This window comes from Condylura cristata, unplaced genomic scaffold (genome assembly GCF_000260355.1).
Source record: "Condylura cristata isolate star-nosed mole 26May11 unplaced genomic scaffold, ConCri1.0 scaffold00020, whole genome shotgun sequence".
Taxonomy (NCBI): Eukaryota; Metazoa; Chordata; class Mammalia; order Eulipotyphla; family Talpidae; genus Condylura; species Condylura cristata.
Window position 1 is genome coordinate 17,109,041 of NW_004567121.1, and position 14,285 is coordinate 17,123,325.

The window sequence follows — 14,285 nt, forward strand, 5'->3', positions numbered from 1 at the left end:
CTCTGGACGGCGGCGGGGCTTTTGCGGAGCCGCGCGGGAGGCAGGGCCAGGGGCCGGGAGCTGTCCCGCACCGGCGCTTCCTTTCGGCACCCGCGCCCCTCAGAGGGGACAGCGCCGCCGCCTTCAAGAGGGCACCCGGGCCTCGGAGGGGCTCCCCTGGGCGCGAGGGGCGGCGGCGCTGACAGCCTAGTTCTCGGCCAGTCGGGTGCAGCCCTGGCGCTGGAGGGGTCTCCCTGGTCATCTGCAGGTACTGCCGCGCGCAGGGGGCGTCTCTCGCGGTCACGCTGGGCTGCAGAGAAGGCTAGAGCCGAGGGGCTCCCGGGCCAGCGGAGGGCAGGAGCGGAGCCCCGAGGGAGAGCCGGCCGGACAGCCCGCAGGCCCCGACGGTCAGCTGAGAGCCGGCCGACCCCGCGCGGCGGCGGGGGCGCCCTCGGGCTTCGAGGCCTCGGGGCGGCCAGCCATGACCTTCGGGCGCAGCGGGGCGGCCTCGGGGTGGCCGCTGCTCACGTAGCCGTGGAAGTGGTCCTGCACGTAGATGTCCGCCGCGCTGCGGGGACGGCGGCGGGGGCGCCCTCGGGCTTCGAGGCCTCGGGGCGGCCAGCCATGACCTTCGGGCGCAGCGGGGCGGCCTCGGTGGTGCTGAACGTGGGCGGTGCCCGGTACTCGCTGTCCCGGGAGCTGCTGAAAGACTTCCCGCTGCGCCGCGTGAGCCGGCTGCACGGCTGCCGCTCGGAGCGCGACGTGCTCGAGGTGTGCGACGACTACGACCGCGAGCGCAACGAGTACTTCTTCGATCGGCACTCGGAGGCCTTCGGCTTCATCCTGCTCTACGTGCGCGGCCACGGCAAGTTGCGCTTCGCGCCGAGGATGTGCGAGCTCTCCTTCTACAACGAGATGATCTACTGGGGCCTGGAGGGCACGCACCTCGAGTACTGCTGCCAGCGCCGCCTCGACGACCGCATGTCCGACACCTACACCTTCTACTCCGCGGACGAGCCGGGCGCCCTGGGCCGCGACGAAGCGCGACCCGGGGGTGCCGAGGCGGCCCCCTCCAAGCGCTGGCTGGAGCGTATGCGGCGCACCTTCGAGGAGCCCACGTCGTCGCTGGCCGCTCAGATCCTGGCCACCGTGTCGGTGGTGTTCGTGATCGTGTCCATGGTGGTGCTGTGCGCTAGCACGCTGCCCGACTGGCGCGCCGCGGCGGCGGACAACCGCAGCCTGGATGACCGGAGCAGGTACTCCGCCGGCCCTGGGAGGGAGCCCTCCGGGTAGGACGCACTGCTACTTTGCCCGTCCAGTCCGTCCTGTGGCGTCTGTCCGTCCCGTCCGTCGGTCCGTCTCCATACTGTTTGCCTCCAGGCGGCCTGATCGGGCTGGGGTTCGGGACCAGCCGGGCCCCAGACGCGGCTCGCTAAGGGGTGGGGTTGGTCCGTCACTCCCCACCGTTATTTCCAGGCCACAAACGGGACCCCCTAGGGAAGGGCAGATGGTGCTAGACAAAGCTCCCATCTTTGCAGCTTACTTTTGATCAATTAACGACCAGCTAGTTAAATTTCACTAAACTTTTATTGGTGGAACGCAACAATTTCATCTTCCGCTAAACGCATTTTGAATTATTTCCCAATTTTTGGTAGTGTTTGAAAGGTGAAGACTTACTATAAAATGTGGTCTGCTGTACACTGCTCACACAATCTGCATAATATATTCCTATGTTCTGTAATAGAATTGTTACAGTGTAGAGGAGATTAATTTAATGATACACTCTAAATAATTGATGTCTACACCCTTTTCTATTCTTTTCATACAAAGTGTGCAGTGAGCAAAGCACTCCTCCACTACTTGGTAGGAAGAGCCACACCATGACTTTCAGAGTGATCTTTAAAATGGGAAGGGGGAGACACCCGTTACCTTGGGAAAGGAGAAAAAATGTAAACTGTCATAAGTCTAGAAACAGTAGTGGCCTAGTTAATGCATTTTCTTTTCACTTTACTCGGATGAAAGGAAAAAATTTTAATCCTTTCTTAGATAGTGCTTACCTTTCAATAGTGATAACATACTTCTATCCTTAGCTTTCTGAATTTATTTTGCATGTTTGGTGGAGTAAGAAGCAGAGCAAAGTTAAAACTTTAAAGGGAGAAGACTGCTCTGGGCACACACACACCGCTGTATTTTTGTTTTTATCTTTGTTCCTGGTTTGACAGCCTCTCTCTCATTTTTAAAACTGGGTGTGCTCTGGTCATCATTTCCTGATGAATAAGTGCATGTTTCAAATGATGCTGTGTGCCTTGAGATTGCAGTGGATTATATCCACATAAATGAATCCTTTCTTTGGAGAGTAAAGGTTTTTATGTAAATCTAAGAAGTAAATAATATTGTCTAGTTACCACTGAGTCCATTATTGATATGCCATCTTGAAATCCAAGAGACGGGCTTTGAAAGGAAATTTACTAGAAAACTCACTTTGTTTAGTGTTTTAGGTTCTGAGTTCTTGATTTACAGGTAAGAATTTCTTATTTCTTACTCCAACAGTACAAAGGAATTCACTGATATACCTAAATACATAAATGCCCTTGATTCTTTTAGAGGGCTATAGGAAAATGAGCCCTAAATAACTGGTCCAGAAATGGTTCAGTAGTAATTGCAGAATTCGAGGGTCAGTGAAGGCCAAGCTGTAGTTCCAAAGGGAATAGGAGAATTGCTTTAGTGCAAATACACTGGAAGCCAGTTAATATATAAAATCTTGAATAATAATTTTTTGGGGAAATGGAGGGAGTTTTGGAGAAAGAAAGAAGTCTGGAGTTTATTAACATAAATCATCTGGAAAGAAATGAGAAACATGAATAAAAATTTTAGGGAGAGAGACAAACTAAAAAGGGAAGAGACGGAATGGAAAAGAGGAAGATTGCAAAAGAAGTGAAGAAAGGAAATAAGAGTAGTGCTAATTTGTGTATATGTATTTATATGTATTTATGTATGTATATAATTATTCAAGTCAGAACTGTTTCCTAGATACCCAGATATTTCAGGCAAAGGCATGCTTTTCTCTTAAATTAATGGCCCAGTTTTAAGCTTCACTCTGTGAGTATGTAGGTATATGAAAAAACTGCTATCTATATAATATTATGTATATTCTCTGTGCTATACATATTTATATACTATAATATCTGTAATTCCAGACAGGTCAACTGAAGGGTGACAAAATGACTGAGGGGTGCTGCACCATTATGGAGAGGACCCCTGAACCAGCACTTGAAATATAGTCTCAGTACTGCTTACTTGTGGTTGGTGAAATTAGTCTCTTTGAAAGCATCATTGTCATCATTTGATCATATTTAGCATCTACCAAATAAAGTCAAACTTATATCTTGAGCTTCAAGGTTCTCTGTGGCTTAACTACAAAATGCCTTTCTTAATTCATCCCTTTGTAATTTGCAAATATCTTTTGAGTATACACTGTGTTCAAGGCACTGTCAGTGTGATTTTTTTTTTTTGCAAAAAAAAAAGTATTTATCAAGTTGGTGACATATAAATCAAAGGCAAAATTGATCTGTGGGCTGAGTTCTTCTGCAAAGGCCTGCAAGGTGGATAAGGGTGGAAACAAGCCATCTTGTTGGGAAGATGCAGACTGTGCACTGCCCGACACAGGCAAGGCTGTCATTTATACAGAACAGTGTTTACACCTTGTACAACTGTGTGTGTGCTTTGCAGGGAACAAAATAAGAATTCCCTGTGTGAAAGAAGCAGCATGAGCATAGGCATGACATTTGTATATTATGTTCAGAGAAAATGAATCTAGTGAGGAAGGGAGAGGTGAACGGAGAGCAGATGTTACAAAGCCTGGAAAGAGAGAGGGAATACATTGTTTTGCAGGCAGTGGTCAACCACTGGGGAGTTTGAGGTGAGTAGGCTATACATATAAACTAACGAATGTCAGGTGATGTAGACTGAAAAATTGGAGATGAGGGAGAAGGATGAGTTTGGAGATATTGCAAAGTGGGGGGACGAGAGCTCGGATTACTTTGGTAAGCTTGGATTGGTGAGACTGGAGAAGAAATGGGAAATATTAGGAAGAAACATAGTTTTTAAAGAAGGTTATTTTTATTTACTTATGTTTACAAGAACTGGAGCATAAGCCAGACATGCAGGAGGTAAGAGGATTCATCAGACACAGAGTGGGGAGCAAAACAGGTGAATCTACTGAAATATACTGCTGAGGGGAGCAGCAGGCAAGACAGGAGAGGGCTTCAGCACCATGTGGGGCAGCTCCCTAGCCCAGGATTGAACTGATGCTGCACTGGCTAGCCATAGCATGATAGTGCTGAGACTTGAACACCTGTGCCACCAGGGAGGCCTAGAAAGAATCATATTTGATTGGCCATTGAAAGGATATAGGCATCAGAGACTGATGTAGTGACTTCAGAGCAAGGTCCTATCTTATGAGGGCTCCTTTTGTCTAGACTGGCCTGCTCCTTGTTTGCCAGCTGCCCAGATGCGGCTCACTGTGTAGTTCCCTGCCTATTGAGAGGATCATCCATCAAGCCTGACAGACGCTGTTTCTCTTTTGAAACCTTTCCTGACTACCCCAATAGATGTAATATTTCCTCTTCAACTTCTTAAGGGGTTGCTTATTTGAGCCACTTATTTGACATATATAATATCCTCCCAAGCATGATATTTATTTTTTCATATAAATATGCCCTAAGCTAGATGAGTTGAGAAGCTCTAGAAAGCAGCTAAAGCCTCATACCCTTATTATTTCAAAAGAATCTTTTAGAAAAAAATTAATTACCCAGGCACAATAAAAACTACTGTTTATGTTGTATTTCAAAATGTATTCTTCTAAGAATTTATTTTCTATTATGCAGATTAAAGAACTATATGGGAAAAGTCTGAAAAGTTGAGGGTAAAACTCTTAGTTGTGCTAGAATGAGAAAAAAAACCTATTAAAGAAACAGCTATTTATCAAGCACTTATTACAAATTAAATAAAGACAAGTATATTTCTTATTATTAATCTCTGAAATTTGAGGATATCACATAATCTGAAACTTGGAAGACTTCATAAGAGGTCTTCCAACTCAACAATTTGAAAACTTTTTGTGCACATATATGATTCTTTTAATTGTATTTGGTTTTGGATGGTTAATAATAACATAAATAATGGCTTAGTGTCCAAAAGCTACAAGAACAAGCCTTAATCCTAGATATAACCAGTTCTCTTCCCTAGCTTATAACCAAAGTTATGGATATTTCATGTGCCATTTCAGAGACATTTTCCATATTTACAAGCTTTGCATATATATTTACAAAAACATGATGCTATAAAACACTCTTTTGAGATTTGCCATTTTAAAATTAAATAACATGTCACGAAAATTGTTCCAGATGAGTCTATAAATAGCTGCCCTGTTCTTTTATGCAGCTGCATAATATCCCATTACATGAAGGTCCCATAATTCCTCCATCTTTATGTTATTCTTGTCTGCAGGAAACACTTAGTGACTGTCCTTATAAAGGCACATTATTTTGCTGTTCTCAAAGTATATCCATAGGAGAAGATTCTGAAAGTCATTGGGGAAAGGGCATGTGTACTTGTAATTTACATGGATAACTCCAAATTGCTCTCTGAAAAGATGTGTCAACTTATATTCCCACCAGTAATGTGTGAGAGACTGTTTCTTCATACTCTAAAAGTGTTACTGTACTCTAAAGGATAAACAGTGATTTCAAATAGCTTTCATTTATTTTTGCCTTATTTTGAGTAAAATGATGCAGCTTTACATGTGTGTGTGTGTGTGTGTGTGTGTGTGTGTGTGTATAGGGATCATTTATCTTATATTTTTGTGAGCTATATATACTTTTTGATCATTTTGTCAATGACTTTCTTAGTTTGAGATTTAAAAAATACTTTAAGATACTAGTCCTTGGTTTATGATGTGTTATATTTTGTTTTCTAATTTAAGATCCCATTAAAAGAAAACCATAGTTGCTTAGAGCACAGTGACTATACTTTTGATATGTACTTAATGAAAAAAGTGCATAATGTTAAAAAAAATTGTGCATCTATTCATGAGCCATTTTGGGGGGTTCCTGTATTCATAGCAGACATTGTACACGGTTATATAATTCAGGGCTCCAGCCCTCCTGGAGCAGGAAAGAGACCACAAAGTAAAGATATACATATGGATTCAGACAGTGAAGAAAACCAGAGTATAGATTGCAGTAGGGGCATACCAATGAGGACTTGAAATGAGTTGAGACCTGAATAGTAACAAAGACCCAGCCTTGAAGGAAAGCAGGAAGAGCGTTGTGGACAAAGGGAACAGCAAATGCAGGGGCTCTGAGTTGGCAATGAGCTTGACTTGTCTGTGGGACAGAAGGAAGTCCTATGTGGGTAATATTTAGTCAGAGAGAAGGGGAGTGGTAAATGAAGTAGGGTTGCGGGGGTGGCCTAGCAGGCAGGGCCCATGTGCCATACAAGTTGGGGTTTTATTTGAAGCATGACAGAAGACTTTGGAAACTTCTGAAGCATGGGAAAGATATGATCTATCTTTTTTTTTTTTTTTTAAGATTTATTTCTTTATGCATTCAAGAGACAGAGTGGGGAGCAGAACAGGCAGATCAAGTGAAATACACTGCTGAAAGGGAGCAGCAGATGGATCAGGAGAGGTCTGCTACGCCATGTACATTACCTCCTTGGCCAGGGATTGAACTCGTGCTGCAGTGGATGCAGACAGCCTCACAGTACTGCACTATAACACATTGTGCCACCAGGGAGGGCCTGATCTGGTGTCTTTTACAAATACCACTGACCACTGGATAGTGAGATTGGATTGTGGAGATGATAGGAAATGTGGCAAGACCTGGTAGGTGGAAGAATGTGAGGCTTGGTTTAGGGGGTAGCAATGGAGATGGAGAGAGGTGATTGGATCCAGAGTGAACTTTAATTAGGTTACTAATGGTGACTCAGTGGCCATTATTAGGAGGATATCAGATATTATTTATTGAGGGAAGCAGTGGGCCTTCAGTCATTGGGGTCCTTCTTGCTTAACTGCCTTGGTCCACATGTAGTGAGCTTGAGCTGTGAATCCAGTTCTCTTCTACATTTTTGGGTATTGTGAAAAGATTCTGGAAGAGGGCTCTCTGAGCATCATTGGGAAGGGGGTCAGGTACAGTTTTCCTTTTTGTATAGCCAAAGCCATTGAGAAGACTGTCTCTTCTGGTAAAGGTCTTTGGTAAACACATTCACAACTTCTGAACAATTCTGGTGAAGAGTCAGTCTCAGAATGATGATGTGCATGTTTTATCTGACTGATAAGACAAACTACAGATTTTTCAGACGCTTTGCTTTCCAGTAACATCTGAGTATCATTCTGACATTGCCAAGGAGATAAATGTTCTTTGACATTTAACATATAGACATAGTCAACTTTTAAAATTACAAAGACTTGCTGCCTATTTCATTAAAAGATGCTCTGTGCTAGTCAACACTAAGAGGAAGTTGGGTCAGATATGAAGAAGTGTCCTGGTACTTTCTCCCCTATCTTTTGCCTCTGGATGTCTGCCTCACTGATGGCAGTATTCTCTTGTGGGTTTAAATCTCCTTAGCATGCAAAGTCTTGCAGTAATTACAATGAGCTCCTTAACAAATTATTGCTGAAAGGTGCTTCCTGTTGGAAACTTGATCTTTAATTTATATTGCTTTGTGTGGTGGTGAAAACTTGAGGAGTTTTAAAGATGTTTTAATTTCCGGTAGTGTCATTTTAAGCCCACGTTTTAAAAAAATGAAATAGTCAAAATGAAACAAACCAGGGGATGGAAGTTTAAACATTGGTTGTATAATTTCTGTTGTCTCCTAGGTCAATATGACATAAATTCAGTATGCTTTTAAAGAACTTTAAAAGGAAAAAGCAATAGTTGAAACTGGAGGTGAAAGTCTTGGTGCTTTTACTTAGCAGATAAGGTGGATATTTTCAGAAGCTGGTAATTAAGAGATCTCTGATAGGATTGAGCAGAACCCAGACCTCAGTTAACTTTTGGTCTTGCACAGTGGACTGTTTCTTTTCATATGTATTCAGGGTTTCCTAGCTGCTGTAAATTTTAGAGCTCAGTGGAAATTTCCTTGTCAATATCTTTTCTTTAATCAAAGTGCTTTCCTCCTCCCTCTAGGTAAGCAACTCATTTTCAACATTATTCTTTTAAAATAGAAAACTTTGCTCATTGGAAAAAAGCAGGGTGCTGGGAACTGTCAAGTGAAGAGTACACTGTGCCCCCGTCTCAGCTCATTACCCAGTTTCTGGGTATTCTAGCAATTTTCTGTGCACATAGTTACATACATTTATATGTGTGTGAGTGCATATGTGTATGAAGTTGCATAGGTATATAGAGTATCTTTGAAACTGATAGGATTCTATAACCTTGTTTAACAATTTGCTTTTTATCACTTAACATCTTGGAACTCTTTCCATATCAGTCCTCTGATTTTTAAAAAATATTTTTAAAAGATTTGAATTTGAATACATTGTGTGGACGAACCACAACTCATTTAATAAATTCTGTTCTGTTGACAGTAACCAATACATGCTATCTACTTACCTGATTTGAGATTTATTTCCTATGAATTACTGCTGTTATCCCTATAGGACTGAGATTTAGTTAGGTTCACTAAGTTAAAACTTAAGTAGTGGGGAAGTGATGACCTGGCACTTGATCCCACGTTTGGCATGGTGTTTTTCCTACACCTTCGCAAGTTGGTGAGTTTATATGTTAGATAAATTCCAAAGTAGAAAATAGCTGGGTCAAAAAGATAGCATGATAAAAATTTTGGATAACTAGTGCTAAATTTCTCTCTAAAATGTGAATGAAATTCAGCAGTATTCTTTATAAATAATAACAGCCATTATAATGATAATGTAGTCAATAATGAATAGAATACTAATATTAATGCATTTTTAATACAAATATCTGGAAATAACTCCTTTAGAAAGTATACTAGTTTTATTGAGAAGTAATTAACATACTATAAAGTGTACAACTCAGTGGATGTTAGTGTATTCAGAGATAATGATTATACAATCATCACCATCCATACTGTTTTAACTGAGCATTATGTTGTGGTGGTGTGTTTGAGGGAGTACAAAATATGTTAGAGAGCTGGAGCCTGTGAGTGGCTAAGAAAGGGACCCAGGCATTTTGGCTGAGCAGATGAGTCAGGCAGAGCAACAGGCAAAACATTTGTGTTTGATTTAATTAATTCATTCATGAACTGGTGCGTTCTGTTGGAGTGTTTGGAATAGTCATGTATATTTAAATGATCTTCTTAGCCTACAAGTAGCAAGGATGTCTCAGCTTTTGACTACTGGCAATGGGAAATAGGTCACTGAAGCAAAATGTCAAAGGAAAAGAACTCAGGGATAGCATGATCCTTTCACCTGTATCAAGAAGCAACCCCCAGAGAGTTCATTCACAACTTTACCCTTGTCCTGTGCTCTTATTTGTTAAGTGGGGATACCACACCGAATGAAAGAAAGAAGATGAACCCTCACCAAGAAGCTAACATTCCTGAGCTCTTTATCTTTCTCTGTCTTCAACCCCATCTCACTTTTCTTAAGAGTGTTTGTGAGTATGTCTTAGTTTTCTTGTAGTCTGAAACACCTTTGAGCACAGAAATTCTGTACTTCATAATATTTTGCACACAGGTTGATGCTCATATTTTTAAGCAAGCACACAGCTGAAAGGACCATATAAATACAGCGGCATTTCATCTTTGATGGAAGAGTATGTACAAGTTGCTTTCAACTTATGAGCAGGCTATATTTTTAAAAATGTGAATGGGTTTTCTGGCTCCTAAGTAATTTATTCATTAAATTCAACTACTGCGTATCTATTTTAGGTGCTGGGGATAGAGTGGTGGATAAAACAGAGTCCCTGCCTTCCAGAACCTCTATTCTAGTGAATAAATATATAACAGGTGATGGTAAGTGCTGTGAAGAAATGAAGTCCAATCAAGTCTAAGCCATGGCCAGGAAAAACCTCTGTGATAAGGTGATATCACAACAAGGACTAGGAGGTATACAGGAGGCAACTTTGGGATACCTGGGTGAGGGAATTCCAGGCACAGACACAGTAAGTAAAGCCTCACCCCACAACATGACCTTGCTCTATAGGAGCAGCAGCAAGGAGGAAATTTAGCATGGAAGTTAAGGGCACCTGAATCATGTTGCACTTTGGAGGTACACCCACTGAGAGGATTTATTGATAGTTCAAAAATGTTAAGCGCTTTGGAATTGTATGTGAGTGTGGTCTTTTTTTTTTTTTTTTAAGATTTATTTATTTGTTCATACAGAACTGGGATACAGGCCAGAGGCTCAGGGGCGGCGGGAGGCTTCACCAGAGACAGAGTGGGGAGCAGAACAGGCAGATCGACGAAGTACACTGCTGAGGGGAGCAGCGGGTGTGTCAGGAGAGGTCTGCTGTGCCTTGTGGTCATCTCCCAGGCAGGCAGGGATCGAACTCATGCGGAAGTGGCTTTAGCTTCTCAGTGCTGTGCTTTAACCTGCTGCGCCACCAGGGAGGGCCGTGAGTGTGGTCTTTTAGCATAAAGTATAACTTGACTTCATTTTGAAAATATCACTCTGGGCCTCATGTGGAGGACAGACTCTAGGGGGCAAAGGTAGGCCATCATTTTACCTCAGACTCAAAGGGCTACCTTGAGACTGGGTCCAGGCAGATAAAGGCCATGTGGGTCTAGTGTAGGGGCAGGGCTTCCTTTTCATTTTCTAGGTAAAGGTATTGTAGGCGGCCACGTTTGTTTCTGTCATCATAACCAGGTTCTCTGCTGACCTCACACCCTCTGTTGCAGGACCAGAGAATGATCTGGAGAAGGTGTGGGCAAATTCTGACCTGCAGACAACACAGGCCATTGCCTGTTTGTTTACAGCTTCAGAGCTGAGAATGGCTTTTACATTTTTAAGTGGTAATGAAAAAAAAAAAAGAAGAATGCTGCTTTATGAATCCTGAAAATTATCTGACATTCAGACTTCAGTGTCCATAAATAGAGTTTTATTGGCATACAGCCATGCCTATTTGCCCACATATTGTCTATGGCATCTTTCCCACTCCCTTGGCAGAGTTGAGTAGTTGCAACAGAGGCTTTATGGCCTGCAAATCCTAAAACATTTACTAGATGACCCTTCACAAAAAAAGACACCCTTGATCTAGAATGGCCTCATCAGCGGCTTGGATATGCACCCTCAGACACTTTCTTCCTGGGACCCTATAAAATAAGGCTAGCCTCAGGATCTATGTAACTGAGTAACTCTGAGGATCCATTACCGATTCTTGTCCTCTCTCTAGTCTTCTAACCAGCCTGATGCTAAATGGCACCTTTGGATCCTAGGGAGCCCCACCCAGATTCCCAAAGGGTACCCCTAACCAGAGCTTATTATTTGTCCACAGGAGCTCTAGAAGTGTGGCTTTTATTAGCATTTATGGTTGGTGTGGGAAGAGCAGTATTTGTAAGACCAGTATTTGTTAGGGACTATCTATCTTCATTTCAGGTTACAGATTTATACTTATCAGTGTATAGTGGGTGGGGGTGGGGGTGAATGATAAATATGGGGATTCACAAGATAAGTCCTATTAAATAGAGGATTGCCATTTTGGTAACATTAAAATTTAGGATTTTCTAGGAAATAAAAGGGAAGTACAGTCTTAAATGGAAGTGAGTTGTATTTATTAACACATGGTGTAACGCAGTTGGCCTTGATGTATAGTTAAGAAAGCCCTTGCTTCTAGCAGCTTCCTGTACAGGAGGAGAAAACCAGAGAGTCATCCATGAGGTGAGAAGATACCGTTGTAGAAGGGAGCGAGGGGTAGAAGCAGAGCTAGTGCAGCTGGGTGTTAGGGAAGGGCTTACATCTTAAGTGTGCACATAAGTCCACACTGCATCTCCTGAATGCAGACACAAGAGCACAAAGGCAGTGGCAGTGGTACCAAGCTGTGCTATATTTGCCACCATGTACCTAATAGTTTTTATTTTAAAATTTCACCTAAGAGGCCCTCCCTGGTGGCGCAGCGGGTTAAAGCACTGCACTAAGAAGCTGAAACCACTTCCGCATGAGTTCCATCCCCACCTGCCCCGGAGGTGACCACATGGCGTGGCAGACCTCTCCTGACCCGTCCGCTGCTCCCCTCAGCAGTGTACTGCATTGATCTGCCTGTTCTGCTCCCCACTCTGTCTCTAGTGAATCCTCTCACCCTCCGCATCTCTGGCCTGTACCCCAGTTCTGTGTAAATGAATAAAAAAATCTTAAAAAAAAAAAAAATTTCACCTAAGAATGTCTTTGACGAAGCAGTCAAAATTATTCATTTTAACAGTAGTCCAGTTTGAAAATGGCAGTGGAGATTGGACTCTTTCTAGGATGACAGCTCGGCCCACGCCACAGCTGGGGCTGCCTATATGGAGTGAGGGAGGAATGAGTATGATAGATGTCATCGTGGTGTCACAGCGTGGAGGACACAAGAAACCCAAGTTCATCCACTACCCCCATATCCACATAGGTCTGAGCCCACACCCTGTTCTGAAGCTCTCGGGTGAATCTCAGCCGTGATGATGAATAAAGGAGACCCTGGACCACCAATACCTAAGGTCTGGGGACAGCTGCGCTGGCTTGGACTTTGCACATGCATACGGGCCCCTAAGCTCACTTTTGTTACTTGTCTCCGGCAATGACCCTGTATTGATCCCTCAATTGCTTACGGCAGATGGTTTAAATGAATTGCTGCAGCTCTCGCTGGTGGTACAAGGAGTTAAAGCACAGCACTGTGAAGCTTTCTGCAGCCACTGCAGCATGAGTTCAATCCTTGGCTAAACAGAGAGGCAACTCACATGGCGTAGCAGACCTCTCCTGACCCGCTCTCAGCTCCCCTCAGCAGTGTGTTTCAGTCGACCTAACTGTTCTGCTCCCCACTCTGTCTCTGGTCATCACCCCAACTCTTGAATGCATAAATAAATAAATCTTTAAAAACAAAAGAAAAATGTTTGATAAAGTTGATAGTACCTCAAAATGATTTTTTTTTGCATATATTTGGTAGATTCAGAACAACATTTCTAAAAGGCAGCTCCTCCCATTTTCCTCTACATGTTTAAATAGTTTTTCTCAGCCCTTTTAAAACCTTTGAAAACAAAAATAGGAACAGAAGTGACGCTGAATCTGTTATTTTACCATTAGAAAATATTCATTTTGTAATTTGGACATGAAATATCCAACTGCCAAAAAGACATGAAATAATTGAAAAAACACCCATTTCACTAAAGGGTGCGGTTGCCATAAAATTTTACTTTTTGTTTAGCTACATACTGAATTGTTATAATTCAGTTTAAAAAGTGAACACTTAGATTGCAATCACAAATTAAGACATAAGCACTTTTTAAAGTTGTTGCAGGGAAGTGTGAAAGGATGTTAACTTCTTTGCAAATAAAAATATATTCCACTAGAGCAAGATTATGTGGTAGCAGTGGAACAGGAATAAAAGCTGTCTCAGAAAAGTAACTGTGTAAGTCCTATTCGAGTTTACTAGTGTATTTTCTTTCCTACCCCTGAACTGAGAGAGAAAAATTTTAATATCTAACATGAAATTTTTGGGGGTTTTGTGTGTGTGTGTGTGTGTGTTTGCTAGTCTACTTTCATTATTTATTTATTTTCTCACATCATTGTTAGTTTTTGGAGAGTAGTCACTTTCTCCACTCAGGTGTTGGTTATTTTTAATGAGCGTTGGTGGCTGCCATCAAAACACTGTAGTACTTAGATTCATTAGCCACTTTAAAAAGTGATCTAACAGTTTCATTTTTAGAATGTCAAAATTTACAACATGCCAGAATTTGGATGCTATTTTAATTTAAGAGCTGTCAAATGTCAAAGTAAAAATGTTGGCGGGGCATATATATGTTCTTTCAGGAGTCACATGAGCTAAAAGTTGAGGACCGCTGTGCTGGAGTGTGCTAGAGACAAGCGCTTCCAGGGTGGATTCTGGGGACTCCATGGCTCTGGCTCAGTAAATCCAGTTAGTGTTGAAACATGTCAGAAGATGAAGATAGGTTGTGCAGCAGCTTCCCAAGAGACATACTGTGTCATTTTACCTTTATAGAAGGGGACAAGATGCTAAGGAAGCATTTGAAACTGAATAACAATACTAAAGTATCTGGAAGATAGTATTAAGCTTTTGACCTTTGTAAATGCTTTATAAGATACTTCAGGCCCTCCCCGGTGGGTTGAAGCGCAGCAC

At 42.6% G+C, this 14,285-nt stretch overlaps 1 protein-coding gene across 2 annotated transcripts in view; it reads left to right on the top strand.

Moving 5' to 3' along the window:
• Positions 1-555: 555 nt before the first annotated feature.
• Positions 556-14,285, top strand: part of KCNG3 (potassium channel, voltage gated modifier subfamily G, member 3) — a 35,023-nt gene continuing 21,293 nt past the window's right edge. Inside the window, exon 1 of one of the 2 annotated variants that reach the window (XM_004686251.2) lies at positions 556-1,268. In XM_004686251.2, coding sequence (XP_004686308.1) covers positions 604-1,268 — 665 coding nt within the window. In that variant the 5' untranslated portion in view covers positions 556-603. The remainder of the gene's footprint in view (positions 1,269-14,285) is intronic. The other variant, XM_004686252.2, reaches the window with a different exon arrangement.